Raw genomic sequence first — 17,790 nt, forward strand, 5'->3', positions numbered from 1 at the left:
AGTCGTGTCAAACTATCACTAGGATCACAAAACAGTCCATGAACATCCCAGGAACTTCCACAACAGACTTAAACGTATCGGGTTCCCATCATGACTGTTTTCCAGGGCCACAGAGAAAGCCGGGGTCTCAAATGAACGCGAGGGAAGGAAGGAAAATAATGAAAGAATTGAACGCAAGAACCTCCCCTCCATCCCCCCGAATGCACGGCTGGCTGGCTGGTCCTCCTCTCGTGCTCCGATAAATCATTGGGCCGAAGGATTTATGAAGAGCCAAGCAGAGAGAAATTAATGAGTCACTTCACAGGCAGGGTTTGGGGAGGAGGAGGAGGGGGCAGGGAAGGGGGGGGGGTGCAGAATGAATGTAATTTTTCAGGGGGTGGGAGGAGGAGGAATAGAAGGGAAAGGAAAAGGGTGCCGGGGGAAGTGAGGGGTGGTGGGGAAGAGGAGAAGGGAAGGGTAAAATGGGGGAGGGGAGGAAGGGAAGGGGGAGTGGGAACAGGAATGGAAAGAGGGAGGAAGCGAAAGGGGTGGAGAGGGGAGAGAAAGGGAGGGAGGGATGGAATGGAAGGGAAGGAAAGGGAAGGGGCGTAAGGGATGGGAGGAAGGAAGGGATGGATGGAAGGGAAGGGAAGGGAAGGGAAGGGAAGGGGCGTAAGGGATGGGAGGAAGGAAGGGATGGATGGAAGGGAAGGGAAGGGAAGGAAAGGGAAGGGGGCGCAAGGGATGGAAGGAAGGAAGTGATGGATGGAAGGGAAGGGAAGGGAAGGAAAGGGAAGGGGCGTAAGGGGTGGAGAGGGGAGATAAAGGGATGGGAGTGAGGAAGGGAAGGGAAAGAAAGGGAAGGGGCGTAAGGGGTGGGTAAGAAGGGAGGAAGAAGAGGAAGAAGCAGAATAGCACCCCGATCCAAATAATTCCTTCTCGCCCCATAAAGAAAAACAGACCAATAACACCCAAATGATTTACCGCGTTTAAATCACAAGAAGGCCAATACCTCTCACGCGCGGACACGGTAAGTGAATGATAAGGCTTCCACATGACACCAGGAGAACATAAACATCGCGAACACACACCACGGCCTCAGAACTTACAGCCAACGCATGACTTAGAGACGCGGCCACAGGGGTAACTCAACTAATTCTCTCATATAAAAAACAAGGAAAAATATACAATAACCTTGATATATGAGCACTAAGATGATGAGGGAGAGAACACCACCGACGCCCTAAGAACTTACAGCCAACGCATGACTTACAGACGCGGCCACAGGGGTAACTCAACTAATTCTCTCATATAAAAAACAAGGAAAAATATACAATAACCATGATATATGACCACTAAGATGATGAAGGAGAGAACACCACCCACGGCCGAAGAACTTACACCCAACGCATGACTTAGAGACAAGGCCACAGGGGTAACTCAACTAATTCTCTCATATAAAAAACAAGGAAAAATATACAATAACCATGATATATAAGCACTAAGATGACGAAGGAGGGAACACCACCGACGCCCTAAGAACTTACAGCCAACGCATGACTTAGAGACAAGGCCACAGGGGTAACTCAACTAATTCTCTCATATAAAAAACAAGGAAAAATATACAATAACCATGATATATGACCACTAAGATGACGAAGGAGAGAACACGAACACTAACAGCCAACGCATGACTTACAGACGCGGCCACAGGGGTAACTCAACTAATTCTCTCATATAAAAAACAAGGAAAAATATACAATAACCATGACATATGAGCACTAAGATGACGAAGAAGAGAAAATAAAAATGAAAACAATCTACACGCTATCTTTAGAAAAATTAATGAAACTTTCTACTGCGCGGAGATCATACGTGAACGAATTTAGCGACAGTAAAACCTCTGTCTAGTGAAGTGTTTGGAGGAAGTTAAGAAATAAAAGACAATTGTTACGGTTCATGAAGGGCAAAGATACGTGGGCCTTTTCAAACACCAACAAACAGACACACAAACTTAGGAGATAGAAACAAACAAACAAGCAAACGAAGAAACAAACGCTCTCTCTCGGGTGATGAAAAAAAAAAAAAAAGATAACTGGTTCGGTTCACAGAGGGCAAAAAAATGTCGGCTCCTTTCAACACACACACACACACACACACACACACACACACACACACACACACACACACACACACACACACACACACAAATCCAAACATGTTAGTACCGCATAAAATCAGACTAAACAGTAAAACAAGAAGAAAAACAAGACTTGTAGCAAAAAGCGAAATTGAACCAGCGATAAGACAGGAACCGAACCGCAAATTTTCCCTCCGGCCTCGGCAAGCAAAAAGTGATGATAGAAAGAAAGAAAAGGTAAGTGTAGATAAAAGAATAAATGAATAAGAATAAATAAGTAAATACAATTGCAATACTCGAAACGAAGTGAAGATGGAGACGAAACAAAGAAATACAAATAAACGGGGAAACAAAACAGAATCGACACCCTTAAAATTACAGGAAAAGGATCTAAATATGATAAAATTATGATTAAACAAAACTACTACTACTACTACTACTACTACTACAATGATAATAAAAACAATAACAACAATAATAATAACGAAAATAGTAACAGAATAGAAAAAAATAATAATGTTAAAAAGAAGAGGAAAAGGAAAAAGAAGAAACATAATTATAAAGCTAAACAAGAGAACGACTTAAAAAAAAAACAGAATTAACACCCAACAAAAAAGAAAAGACTAAAACAAAAAAAAACAAAAAAATTAGAGAACCCCCAAAATTAGACACACACACATACACCCACCCACACACACACACTCACACACACACAAACTCACACTCAAACCCACCCACACCCACACACTCACACAAACTCACACTCAAACCCACCCTTACACACACACAAACTCACACTCAAACCCACCCACACCTACACACTCACACACACACAAACTCACACTCAAACCCAACCTTACACACACACAAACTCACACTCAAACACACACCCACACACACACACACACACCCCACAAAAAAAGAGAAAACAGGAACCCCACGAAGCAACACAACTAATCGCCTTGCATACAAAATCACACACACACACACGAGACGAGAATTCCGTATGCAAAACAGGACCACAAAAAACATTAGAGGCGAGTGGCGGACAATTTAGTGGAGCCGAGGGTGTAATGAGGAGAGCTAACCCACCCACGGCCTGATCATTGGCTGGACTCGTGACCCATAAGAGACAGACAAGGGTGTAATGAGAGCTACCCACCTGCCTCACCCACGGCCTGATCATTGGCTAGACTCGTGACCGATAAGAGACAGGCAACTTACTTTCTTATTTTCTTGTCTGGTCTTCATAATCTGTTTTTACTAATATATTTTCATTATCACGCCCAGTCCAGTCCTATAGTTTTCCTTATTAGTCAATCAAATACGCCTTTTCAATTTCAGTAAACTATTCATTTTATTTCTACATCCATATACTTCTTTTTCTGTCTCTTCATAATCTGTTTTCGCTAATATATTTCTCACCATCACGCTCAGTCCAGTCTTATAGTTTCCCTTATTAGTCAATCAAATACGCCTTTTCAAATTCAGTAAACTATTCATTTTATTTCTACATCCATACACTTCTTTTTCTGTCTCTTCATAATCTGTTTTTACTAATATATTTTTAGTATCACACCCAGTCCAGTCTTATAGTTTTCCTTAAGTCAATCAAATACGCCTTTTCAAATTCAGTAAGCTATTCATTTTATTTCTACATCCATATACTTCTTTTTCTGTCTCTTCATAATCTGTTTTCGCTAATATATTTCTCACTATCGCGCTCCGTCCAGTCCTGTAGCTTTCTTTTTCCTTAATACTTAATCAAATACGCTTGTTCAATCTCATTTACTAGCCTATCCATTCCATTTTTTCCATTCATACACTTACTTAATTTCTAGTCTTGTTTATAGAATCTGTTTTCGCTAATTCATTTTCACTATCGCGCTCCGTCCAGTCTAAAAACAATCGCGTTCATTACCAAGTCAAATCATTTTTTACACACGTTTAATTTTGGATCCTTTTTCCTGCCCCGACTCGTTTTCTATCAGGCCCAGCGTTCATTAGCAGCTCGCCCTTTTTTTTATGTGACAGCTAATTTAAAAAGACGCCCACTGACCGCCTTATCTCCCCAATGTATCCAGCCATTCACTCACTCATCCCTTCAACACACACACACACACACACACACACACACACACACACACACACACATTCCTTCCTTACTTTCCTTTTTCAAGTATCATATTCATTTAATTCATTCCAGTACAGACATATTCATTATTTGCATACTCATGAATCAATTTCTTTATATTCGTTTACCCCCCAAAACAACTTAAATACATAGCTACACACACGTTACACATTGCAAGTTATATTACATTTATCATTTTTTTTTACAGGAAAGGAAGCAACTCAAGGATCAAGAAGAAGAAGAAGAAGAAGAAGAGGAGGAGGAGGAAGAAGAAAACACCAACAAAACAAAACCTCCCCAAATACAAAGAAAACAAGAAAGCAGAAGACAAGAGAAAACGGGGATTACAAAAACCACTAAAGACGAAGAAAAAGAAGAAAACAAGAAGAAGAAGAAGAAGAAGAAGAGGAGGAAGAAGAAAACACCAACAAAACAAAACCTCCCCAAATACAAAGACAAGAAAGCAGAAGACAAGAGAAAACGGGGATTACAAAAACCACTTAAGACGAAGAAAAAGAAGAAAACAAGAAGAAGAAGAAGAAGAAGAAGAGGAGGAAGAAGAAAACACCAACAAAACAAAACCTCCCCAAATACAAAGAAAACAAGAAAGCAGAAGACAAGAGAAAACGGGGATTACAAAAACCACTTAAGACGAAGAAAAAGAAGAAAACAAGAAGAAGAAGAATAAGAATAAGAGTAGGAAGAAAACACCAACAAAACAAAACCTCCCCAAATACAAAGACAAGAAAGCAGAAGACAAGAGAAAACGGGGATTACAAAAACCACTAAAGACGAAGAAAAAGAAGAAAACAAGAAGAAGAAGAAGAAGAAGAGGAGGAAGAAGAAAACACCAACAAAACAAAACCTCCCCAAATACAAAGACAAGAAAGCAGAAGACAAGAGAAAACGGGGATTACAAAAACCACTAAAGACGAAGAAAAAGAAGAAAACAAGAAGACAATACCACCAGCCTCCTCTGCAGCAGTCAAGGGAGCGGCGCCTGAAGACAACGGTGATGAGGGTAACACGGGAGCCAGCGCGCGCCGTGGTCGTAAAAGGCGCGTTCAAGCAGCCAGCAGCCCCGCCCCGCCCCGCCTGGCTCCCTAATGCGCGGGGTGCGGCGACGCGTGTTACTCTTACCTAAGTCTATATACATCAAGTCAAGTCATACGCAGGTTTGTGGGAGGAGACACTCTTTATGTTATCTGTTTTTCCCTCCATTTTCCGTCCCTTATCTTCCTTTTTCCTCCTCCTCTTTCTCCTCCTCCTCCTCCTCGGCTCTCACCGTAGAACACACAAGAGTGATCCTAAACGGTCAGGCTTGAGAGTGACTTCCAGCACAGGAGGAGAAGAGGAGTGAAAAGATGAAGAAAGAAATGATGAAGATAGTGTTGAGAAAGATGGAAGAGAAGAAAATGAGAAGGGTGATCTGAAGGAGGAAGAAAAGATGACATAAAAAGAAAATGAAGGAAGGGGGAAGGAAGGATTTGAAGGAAGTGGACGCGATGCTAGGAAGAGGGAAAGTTAGGTAAGGAAAAGGAGAAAATGGAAAGGATGAGAAGACAGTTACGTTAAAACTACCCACATGCTGTCCAGAAGACCACCTTTCAACCCGGACTCTAGATTCTAGGATTAAAGATGAGCTCCGGGAGGGCAGCATGAGCCAGTGCAGGATGGCGCCACTATAAACACTCACCTGCGCCAGAACGGGCCCCACCGGGAAGAAGCCTACCGGAGCAATAGGCTGCGACGTAAAACAAAAACAAAAAAAACCGCCTACAAAACCATCTCTCCCTAACCTAACCAGACCCAAACAGAACAACCTCTCTCTCTCCTTACCTTAGTCCAGTCGCGCTGCCAGAACACGTGTGGTTTGGGCTCACCGGCCACCTCACACTCGATGACCACCAGCTCGCCCTCCGCCGCGTCGAGAGCTCGGGGCTTCCTCACGAACATAGGGGCCTTGCTGTGGCTGCAGGAGGAAGAAGAGGAGGACGGTGGGTGAGTAAGTGAGTGAGAGAGGAGTGAGGAGGGAAGTATGAACGAGTGGAAAAGTGAGTGAGGAAATGAGAGAAAGTGAATGGCGATATGAATTGATGAGTAACAGAGGAGTGAAGAAAGTTAGCAAATAATGAAAGAGTAAGAAGTGAATGAGTAAATAAATGCAGAAATGAGTAAGAGGGTGAGTAATGAAGAAGATACATGCCGGAAATTTTAAGGGAAACTGAGTTGTATATAAAATATCCTGAAACATAAAACATAAATGACGTTATCGCTTGTATTTCTATGTTTTTTTGTTTTGTTTTTGTTTTTACTGATATTCTCTTGTTCCTTCTTCATGGTCTCCTCCTCCTCCTCCTCCTCCTCCTCCTCCTCTTCCTCCTCCTCCCAATCGTTTATTTTTATTTAGTGACTCTTTTTTTCCTCTCTCTCCTTTTCTTCCATTTTTTTTTATTTATCCTCCTCCACCTCCTCTTCTTCCTCTTCCTCTTCCTCTTCCCCCGCTTCCTCCTCTTCCTCTTCCTCGTTCGTCTCCTTCCCTTCTAATTTGCTTATTGTTTCTCACCCCCGAACCTTTTCTTCTTCTTTTCTTCATCCATTTCTTCATATCTTATTTTTTATTGACTCCTCCTCCTCCTCCTCCTCCTCCTCTCTTTTCAATATTTTTTTCCTTTCTTTAAGTTTTTATTTCATCTTTCTTTTCTTCCTTCTTTTCTTTTCCTTCAAACACTTTTCTATCCTCTTCTTTTACCTTTTTTTTTAATTTCTTCTTCTTTCTCTACTTTAGGTGATGATGGTGGTGGTGATGGTGGTGATGATGGTGGTGGTGATGGTGGTGATGATGGTGGTGGTGATGGTGGTGATGATGGTGGTGGTGATGGTGGTGATGATGGTGGTGGTGATGGTGGTGATGATGGTGGTGGTGATGGTGGTGATGATGGTGGTGATGATGGTGATGATTGGTACCTGGGCAGCCTCATCTTAATATAGCATACGTCTCGGCCTCACCACCACCACCACCACCACCACCACCACCACCACCACCACACAAACACTACCAGTTATGTACCAACCACTTCAAACCACTCACTCACACACGCCTCCACACACACACACACACACACACACACACACACACACACACACTCGAGTGAAGCTTCCAATGCCATTTAACGAAGCCTTTATTGGTATGGAGTGGAACACGAGGAGGAGGAGGAGGAGGAGGAGGAGGAGGAGGAGGAGGAGGAATAAAAAGATGGGAAGAAAAAGAGGAATAGGAGAGGAAGGTGGTCACTAGAAAGAAGAAAAAAAAGAAAAGGGGAGGAAGAGGAGGAGGAGGAGGAGGAAGAGGAGGAGGAGGAGGAGGAGGAGGAGGAGGGTGAATAAAAAGAAGACAAAGGAAGAATAAAAGTTAAAAAAAAATAAACAAATGAAAAGGGAATAAGGAAAACGAGGAAAAGAGGGAGGAGGAGGAGGAGGAGGAGGAGGAGGAGGAGGAGGAGGAGGAAGAGGAGGATCACACACGGGTCTCTCTCTCTCTCTCTCTCTCTCTCTCTCTCTCTCTCTCTCTCTCTCTCTCTCTCTCGTTCCCTTTTAACCATTTTTGCCTTCATTATATTTTATTGATTTTATTTCTTTCCTTTTTTCTTCCAATTTTATGTTTCTTTCTCTACTTTTTACTCTCTCTCTCTCTCTCTCTCTCTCTCTCTCTCTCTCTCTCTCTCTCTCTCTCTCTCTCTCTCTCTCTCTCTCTCTGACATCGCTGCGGAACGAACAAGGACACGTTTGAAACATGACACTGATAAACACAACACGTTCGAGACACTGTGGCTGCCTAATCCTCCTCTTCCTCCTCCCCTTCCTCCTCCTCTTCCTCCTCTTCTTCTTCCTCCTCTTCCTCTTCCTCTTTCTCTTTTTTTCCTCCTTTTATATCTTTCTTTTTTTCATTTCTCTTCTTCCTCCTCCTCATCCTAATCCTCCTCTTCCTCCTCCCCCTCCTCCTCCTCTTCCTCCTCTTCTTCTTCCTCCTCTTCCTCTTCCTCTTTCTCTTTTTTTCCTCCTTTTATATCTTTCTTTTTTTCATTTCTCTTCTTCCTCCTCCTCATCGTCTTCCTCTTTTTCCTCCTTTCTCCACTTTCTTTTTTTTTCTTCTTTTACCTCTTCCTCTTCCTCCTCCTCTTCTTCCTTTTCTTTCTCTTCCGTCGTTTTTTTCTTCTTCTTTATTTCGATCTTCCTTCCTTCCTTCCTTCTTCTTTTTTCAATATCTTGCACCATTTAATTTTCTTTCTTCTTCTATTTCTTCCTCTATTTTTCTTCCTTTTCTCTCTCACAGGCGAATAACTCTTATCCTTTTTAAATCCTATTCAATAACAACAACACGGCGTCGGGCAGATCACATAACTCCTCCAGACAAACGCCTAAGGAGAATTTCGTAACTATATAAACCTCAGCTCAGGCTACGAAAACGATCCTCTCTCTTGGCGCAATACATCAGCTGGAGAGGCGGGCGAGGAGGCTGACTCTGAACCTGCTGTACCGATGATATCACGGGGAAGACCAAGAGGAAAGGTACTTACGGTATACGCTTGTGAGATATGCGGATACTGAGGCAGGAAGGTTGTTTGTAATGGATAGCCTTCACCAAGTCGCCTCTTCAACCGAAACTGATTACGCAATTTTCAACTTTTCCTGGCTTGTATATTTATTTTTTGGGGGTAATGTTGTCTTTTGTGTATGTTTTCTTGCGTTCTTGGCTGTCTCCTTTATATACGCAAACATTTACTTTTCAACATGACGTCTAGAAAGAGCAAAGTTAGTTTTCGCATCTAATCGAAAACGAACTTACCGTCGATAACACTCCATGGAAGAAGTAACGGAGTGTTGGGGTAAAAAGATCGTACATATTTGGCACTAAAGTATAACACGATAAACACATTCCAATATGACGTTTGAGTTCATAACATTCCAAAGCAAAAATCTCCTTTCCTTTCGTCCTTCCCTCCTTATTTCCATCTTTCCTTCCTCTCCTACGTATTTTTCTCCCTTCTTTCTCTCCTCTCCTTTCCATCCCTCTTTCCTTCCATTCGTTACCGCCTTCCTTCCTCCCTTTCCTCCTCACTTCTTTGTTTCCTTCCACTATTTCTCCCCTTCCTTTCTTCCTCCCTCACTTAGACACTCGACAAAAGAGGAGAATGAAAATCGCACAGGAGGGGAAGGAATTATAGGCGAAGGATATGAGACGAAGGTGAAGGGGTCGACCAAAGGCATCTGCGGAAGGGAGGGTCCAGGAAGGGATTGTCAGGCATGCAAGGAGTGGTGACGGCGGAGAAGGGGCGGCAGGAAGGGCAGGGACGGAGAGGGTCGACGGAGGCTTCTGAGAGAGGGAAGGAGTGGCGAGGAAAGACCATGGGAGAGACCGCGGAGACTGGGAGCGCTAGGAATGAAGGGAGTGGTCAAGGAGTGAGGGAGTAGAGGAAGGAAGGAGTTTGACTTTTAAGAATGTTAATATATAGAAAAATGACAAGCGTAGGATATTAAGAACAGGAGGAAGAAGAGGAGGAGGAGGAGGAGGAAGAAAAGGGAAATCGAGATAATGGGAGGAAAGGAGATGAGGAGAGACTGAAAAGAGGAGGAAGAGGAGGAAGAGGAGGAAGAAAAGGAAGGAGATAATAGGAAGGAAGGAGAAAAGGAGGGATTGAGAATAAGTATAGGGAGAATTAAGAGAGAAAGAGAGGAAGGAGAAATTGGAGAAAGGAGATATTTGGAAGGAAGAAGAGGAGAGACTGAAAATGAGTAAAGGAAGGAAGAAATGAAGAGGAGGAGGAGGAGGAGGAGGAGGAGGTGAGAGAGAGAGAGAGAGAGAGAGAGAGAGAGAGAGAGAGAAGAAAAAGAAGAAGAAGAAGAAGAAGAAGAAGAAGAAGAAAAAAGAAGAAGAAAAGAGCATATCCGGCCTGTCAATCTCACAATAACAACAAAAAAACAAATAAATAAAATAAAAACGATGATACTATAAAAAAAATACGACAGCTAACCAAATAAGGGCACCACAAAAATCACCTAAAAATCACTATAAGGTTCCCCTCTGCCCCTCTCTCTCTCTCTCTCTCTCTCTCTCTCTCTCTCTCTCTCTCTCTCTCTCTCTCTCTCTCTCTCTCTCTCTCTCTCTCTCTCTCTCTCTCTCTCTCTCACCCTCCGTCATAGCTATTCAAGTACCCAAAAGAGGAGCGCGCGTTACACAACCAGGGTCGACATCCTAACACACACTCTTCCGTCTCTCAAATCAACAAATCCCAAAGGCCGATAAGGAGATCAATCGGATTCTAACGAGTGTTGCTTCACATTACTAGTACTGACGGGATATTTCCGAGGGTATTAAAGGAGCTAGGTGATATAATCAGTGACCCACTAACCGACATCTTTAAGATGTCGGTAAATACTGGCTATGTGCCGAGCCTATGGAAAGTAGCTAATGTGACGCCGATTTTTAAAAAGGGGGACAGGTCAGTTGCTTCAAACTATCGCCCAATTAGCTTAACATCGGTTATAGGGAAGATGCTGGAGTCCATAATAGCCAGGAACATTCGGGAGCATTTAGAGAAACATAGCTTAATTCACGACTCGCAGCATGGGTTCACAAAAGGTAGGTCATGCCTCACCAATCTCTTGTCCTTCTACAATAAAGTATTTGAGGCGGTTGACAGAGATGAAAATTATGATGTAATCTATCTTGATTTTAGTAAAGCGTTTGACAAAGTTCCTCACCAACGACTGTTGCTTAAATTACAGGCTCACGGAGTAGAGGGTAAAGTTTTGAACTGGGTCAAGGCGTGGCTTAGCAATAGGAAGCAGAGAGTGCAAATCAATGGTAAAAGATCTGACTGGGGATGTGTTACGAGTGGGGTCCCACAAGGTTCGGTATTAGGTCCACTTTTGTTTATTATTTATATCAATGACTTAGACACAGGAATTAGTAGTGATGTTAGTAAATTTGCAGATGATACCAAGATCGGTAGAGTAATTGAGTCGGATCAGGACGCTAGTATTCTCCAAGGTGAACTCAACAAATTATATGACTGGGCGGATAAATGGCAGATGGAGTTCAATGTAGAAGTGCAGTATTCTGAGTGTAGGTAGGAACAACCCCTCACATAACTATTGCTTAAATGACACTCTCATAAGTAGGTCTGGGTGCGAGAGGGATTTAGGGGTCTTAGTGAACTCTGATCTCCGTCCAAGGGCACAATGCATTCAAGCTAGAAATCGAGCTAATAGGGTACTGGGATTTATTTCAAGGAGCGTAAGCAACAGAAGCCCCGAAGTCTTCCTCAAACTATATTTAGCATTAGTTAGACCTCATCTTGACTATGCGGTTCAGTTCTGGTCACCCTACTATAGAATGGATATCAAAATGTTAGAATCGGTGCAGAGGAGGATGACTAAGATGATTCAGGGGTTGAGAAACTTGCCATACGAGGAAAGACTCAAACAGTTAAACTTGCATTCTCTAGAAAGGCGAAGGGTGCGTGGAGACATGATCGAGGTTTATAAATGGATGAAGGGCTTTAATAAGGGAGACATTCATAAGGTTTTGTTGGTAAGAGAAGGCTTAGCAGTCATGTGGTGAGTGCCAATACAATTGTCACATTCAAAAATAGACTAGATAAATTCATGGACAGCGATATTAGGTGGGGTTAGATACACGGGAGCTTAGGGTCAAAGGAGCTGCCTCGTACAGGCCTACCGGCCTCTTGCAGACTCCTGCGTTCTTATGTTCTTATGTTCTTATGTAGTACAGAAGAAAGGTCAAACTACCACCAGGGTCATACAACTACCCATGGAAATGCCCACAACGCCCACGGAAGCCTTGTCGAATGTGTGTTCTTGGGCCGGGGAAGTGCTTAAGAGCGAGACTGGACGCCGATCTCTACCGCCTCCTCAATTTTCTCTTCTTCTTTTTCCTCCTTCCTTCCTTCCACCAGGGTCATACAACTACCCATGGATATGCCCACAACGCCCACGGAAGCCTTGTCAAATGTGTGTCAAATGTCTCTATTCCTCTTCTTCCTCCCTTTTAAAACTACCCTTCCTTTCCCCTTTCCTTCTCAAACACTCCCTTTCTCTCCCTATTCCTCCCTTTCCTTTTCCTTACCCATTCTTCCCTTCTTTCTCTTCCTCCTCCTCTTTATTTCCTTCACTCTGCGCTGTGGCTATATAGAGAGTTCAATGGTGTTCCCCTTACGTCATATATCTGAAGGAGGAGGAAGAGGAGGAGGAGGAGGAGGATGTTACGTGAGAGTGATTGATTTCCCAGACGCAATGCCCTCTTCTCCTCTCTCCTTCCTCCTCCTCCTCCTCCTCTTTCCTCCTCTTCTCTAATGTTTACCTCCTTACCTTCCTCCTCCTCCTCTCTTCCTCCTCCTCCTTCAAACCTTCAAATCATATATACCAGCCTACCCACCCTTCCTCCTCTTCCTCCTCCTCTTCTTCTTCCTCCTTTTCTTCCGCTTTCCTTCTCCTCCTCCTCCTCCTCCTCCTCCTCTTCCACCTTCTCCTTTTCCTCCTCCTTCAAACCTTCACAGCACCAAAACTATATCTCCTCCTCCTCCTCCTCCTCCTCTTCTTCCTAGTCTTCCCCTATCCCTCTCTTCCAAATTCTCCTTTTCCTAGTCCTTCAACCCTTCAGACCTCCTCCTCCTCCTCCTCCTCCTCTTCCAGTCTCCTTTTCCTCCTCCTTCAAACCTTTACCATAACTACCTCCTCCTCCTCCTCCTCCTCCTCTTCTTCCTCCTCCTCTTCTTCCCCTAACCCTCCCTTCCAAATTCTCCTTTTCCTAGTCCTTCAACCCTTCAAACCTCCTCCTTCTGTAACATTGTACGAGGAGGAGAAGGAGGATCCCACTTATACACGAATCTTGGCCTTCTCGGAGCGTTGCCAAACTATCGTACACACCGTATTGCATTATCGTAGTTTCTGACTGATATATCTATCGCAAAACAAACAAACAAACATCAACAAATAAGTTTTAACGCTAACTTTAATATCCATGCGTTATTTGTGTAGGTACGAGAGTTTAAGGCTAAAAAATGATATATACGATGTGGTGAACACGATAATCTGGCAATGCTCCCTTCTCCTCGCCCACCATTGGACACCTTGCAAACAAACACCTCCCTCGCACTCTTAGGCGCTTAGGGCAGCCTGGAGCACCCCGTGACGTCAGCGGCGCGGCCCTTCACAATGCAGGATGTATGTTACGTCATGTAGGACCCCACCCCTTGACCCCTCCCTTCCCTTCCTTCACCCGCCTCCTCTACCCCTGTACCCCCTCCTCCTCCTTCTCCTTCCTCTAGTCTCTCCTACTCGATCGATCTTCTTCTTTTCATCATTCGTCTTCTTCTTGTTCTTGTTCTTCTTCTTCTTTTTCTTCTTCGTCTTCTTTTTCTTTTTTTTTCTTCTTCCTATTCTTGTTCTTGTGTCTATTCCATTCCCCCACCACCCTATTACTAAACCAATGCTTGCCTATATCTCTCCTAAATCTATACTTTTCTAATTTAAATCCATTACTGCGTGTTCTATCCTGCTGGCTAATTCTCAGTACTTTACTTATATCGCCTTTGTTGTAACCCTTGACCCATTTGAATACTTCTATCAGATCTCCCCGCACTCTTCGTCTCTCTAGTGAATGTAAGTTTAGATGTTTCAGCCTATTTTGATATGGGATGATGTGATATTCTTCTTTTTCTTTTTCTTTTTCTTTTTCTTCTTCTTCAGTATCTTTCTCCTAGCCCTTTAGTCCTTCAGGGGGATAAGGAGGAGGAGGAGGAAAAGGAAGAGAAAGAAGAGGAGGAGGTAGAAGAGGAATGCGAGTTTTGAAAGGAGTGAAAAAGAAGAAGACGAGAGTAGAGATTGAAGGAGAGTGAAATGAGGAGGAGGAGGAGGAGGAGGAGGAGGAGGAGGAAGAGGAAGAGGAGGAGGTAGAAGAGGAACGCGAATTTTAAAAGGAGTGAAAAAGAAGACGAGAGTAGAGATTGAAGGAGAGTGAAATGAGGAGGAGGAGGAGGAGGAGGAGGAGGAAGAGGAAGAGGAAGAAGAAGAGGAATGCGAGTTTTAAAAGGAGTGAAACAGGATAGCAGAGGCAGCCCAAGCTGTTTCACTGAAGGCCAGGGAAGGTGTTGAATTCACTGGTGCTTATCCACGCGCCTTATACACGGCAAGGGACCCCAACACACACACACACACACTTCCCCTCTTCTGCGCCTTCCCCTGAACTCCACGCTTCTTATAAATGTATTTGCTTATGAACATACAATTCCCTTCTACTTTTCCTCTATATACACCTACTTATGATTCTCCATACCCGGTTCACATATACCTGATCCTATATACTGGGTTGAATTCCCTCTCTCTGTTCCCTATAGCCCTTACAAGCCGCATCATTCTCATTTATCAACATATTTCCTGTCCACCAAAAAGGATTCAATTCCATTCACCTCTCCCGTATTCACTGTTTTTTTTTTTTTTTTTTTTTTTTTTACATTGCTGCCTATTGTGCCGGTAGGCTTCTTCCCGGTGGATCCTGATGGTCGGTCCAAGGCTTCATTCCGGTGGCTCCTGATGGTCGGCCCAGCCCGTTCTGGCGCAGGCGAGTGTTTATAGTGGCGCCATCTTGCATTGGCTCATGCTGCCCTCCCAGAGCTCATTTTTGATCCTTGAATCTAGAGTCCGGGTTGATAGGTGGTCTTCTGGACAGCATGTGGGTAGTTTTAAGCCACTCGGCGGCGGCTGAAAAATCCCAGCTTGGTGGCACCGGGCGGGGATTGAACTCGCGTCCTCCTGAACACGAGGCCGTTACTTTGACGACTCAACCACCGCCTCCCCCTATACTGGGTTGAACTCCCTCTCTCTGTTCCCTATAGCCCTTACAAGCCGCATCATTCTCATTTATCAACATCTTTCCTGTCCACCAAAAAGGATTCAATTCCCTTCACTTCTCCTCTATTCACTTACTTATGATCCTCTATACTGGGTTGAATTCTCTCTCTCTGGTCCCTATAGCCCTTACAAGCCACCTCATTCTCATTTATCAACATCTTTCCTGTCCACCAAAATGGATTCAATTCCCTTCACTTTCCCTCTATTCACTTGCTTATGATCCTCTATACTGGGTTGAACTCCCTCTCTATACTCGGTCCCTTCAGCCCTTATAATAAAAACCGCCTCATCTCAGGTTCCTTTATATATGCAAGTCTTCCACACGTCTATTTTTCGTCTATCCAAACACACACACACACACACACACACACACAACTCCCTTCGCTCTCTCTCTCTCTCTCTCTCTCTCTCTCTCTCTCTCTCTCTCTCTCTCTCTCTCTCTCTGCCTCCCTCCTCTCCTTCCCTGCCCCCTCCACGCCTATAGCCTCTCTCTCTCTCTCTCTCTCTCTCTCTCTCTCTCTCTCTCTCTCTCTCTCTCTCTCTCTCTCTCTCTCTCTCTTCCCTGCCCCTTCCACTCCTTTTCTCTCTCTTTGTGCCGATAACAATGGTCCGCCGGATAAGGGAATGACAGAAGGAAGGAAGCTCATGACGCAAGTATACAACCTCTGCCTCTCTGTGTGTGCCTGGCCGAGGGCGAGGCGGGACTGAGGCGCGCTGGTGAAGTCTACGGGTTTTAACAGAGCGATTTGGGACACAGTGACGATGTTATGTATTAGGCATTGCGGGTTTTGTTGTTGTTGTTGTTCTTGTTGTTTCCAGATTAATGTGAAGACAGATGAAACTCGCTCTTCATTAATTTCAGTTTCTTTTTCCTTTTTCTTTCTTTCTTTCTTCTTTTTCTTCTTTTTTTCTTCTTTTTATTATTATTCGTATTCTAATTCTTCTTCTTCCATTATTACTGTTATCCTCTTCCTCCTCCTCCTCCTCCCTCTTCTCCTCCTCCTCATTCAACTCAACGCGGCCAAACCAGTAGTCACATTTCCATTTTGTACACAAATGCACGCAGTCTATTACCCAAAAAGGACGAAATTAGGGCGTATATTGCAACTGAGAAACCAGATGTGGTAGCCATCACAGAGACTTGGGCCAACTCTGCACATCTAGTATCTGAACTGTCATTTCCCGGGTACGAAAGCTTCCAAAAAAATCGAATGCACAAGAAAGGAGGAGGAGTAATTTGCTACGTAAAAAGTACGCTCCCTGCCATAAAAATAGACAAACAGGATGCAGAGAATTACGACTCCGTCTATGTGGAAATAACTGCGAATAATAAGAAACTAACACTTGCGATCGTATACAGGCCTCCAAAACAACAAGCAGCCGATGACACTGCCCTGTACGAAGAGCTTCACTCTTTAACACAAAGTAAACAAGCAATAATAATTGGGGACTTTAATTGCCCTAACATTGACTGGGGACAATTGACTGGAGATCAAGAGGGTAACAGGCTTATAGAAATGGTGGAGGATTCGTTCCTCACTCAAGTTGTAACTCAACCAACAAGAGAAAACAATCTGCTGGATCTGGTATTAGTAAGCGACCCCGACCTCATTCGCGACTGTGAAGTTGGTGAAAAAATTAACGGTTGCGATCACCACTTAATCCGTTTCAATGTCAACATAAGTCACAAACTCGTAGACAATCCGTCAGTGATACCAGACTACAAAAAAGCAAATTTCAACCTAGCCCGTGAGCTGCTTCCCTCCGCGACCTGGGACCAACTTCACCTAACCGACAATACAATCGACAACGTGTGGAACAACTTCAAAGATAAGCTTTTGGGAGTAGAAAAGGCTACAGTGCCGACGAAACCCAGGCGAGTAAATGGTGCCGTAGATCCACCGTGGATGACCAGAGAATTAAAAAGTGCTGTAAACATAAAAAAAAGGAAATATAACCTAATGAAAGAGAATGACACGGCCGAAGCCCGTACTCAGTACCACAACAGCCTCAGAGCTTGTCGCACCCTTATTCGGAGTAGTAAACGCAACTACGAAAAACAAATAGCGCGTGACAGCAAGACAAACTCATACAATTACTTCACCTTCATCAGATCGATATCGTAAGTAAAATCCACTATTGGTCCCCTGACAGACGAGACTGGAGCTGCAACTCAGGACAGTAAACAGATGGCCAGAATCCTCAACAGTAACTTCGCATCCGTATTCACAGTCGAAAACATCGAAACCATGCCCGAGAACCCTGACCCGCCGAGGGAATCACGCCCTGAAAATTGACTCAATATGCGACCAAGAAGTGAAAGAGTATTTGGATAAACTCGACACGAACAAGTCAACAGGACCTGACGGTTTGTCCCCGCGGTTATTAAAAGAGCTTAAACAACAAATACTTCAGCCACTCACTAACATATTCAACCAGTCTGTTCAATTGAAAAAGGTCCCGGAAGACTGGAAGATGGCGAACGTAACACCAATTTTCAAAAAGGAGACAAAAGCGTTGCATTAAACTACAGGCCCATAAGTTTGACATCAGTGGCAGGAAAAATACTCGAAAAGATTATTAGAGACAAACTTGTTAAGTTTCT

General features: G+C 43.8%; 1 protein-coding gene across 50 annotated transcripts in view; it reads right to left on the bottom strand.

Annotated features, from left to right (window-relative positions):
- Positions 1-6,032: 6,032 nt before the first annotated feature.
- The window catches only part of LOC126988204 (titin homolog), a 169,935-nt gene continuing 158,177 nt past the window's right edge, over positions 6,033-17,790 (bottom strand). For all 50 annotated transcript variants that reach the window (XM_050846202.1, XM_050846175.1, XM_050846189.1 and 47 more), the window contains one exon: positions 6,033-6,225. In XM_050846202.1, coding sequence (XP_050702159.1) covers positions 6,048-6,225 — 178 coding nt within the window. In that variant the 3' untranslated portion in view covers positions 6,033-6,047. The remainder of the gene's footprint in view (positions 6,226-17,790) is intronic.

Source organism: Eriocheir sinensis, chromosome 68, assembly GCF_024679095.1.
Source record: "Eriocheir sinensis breed Jianghai 21 chromosome 68, ASM2467909v1, whole genome shotgun sequence".
NCBI classification, from domain to species: Eukaryota; Metazoa; Arthropoda; class Malacostraca; order Decapoda; family Varunidae; genus Eriocheir; species Eriocheir sinensis.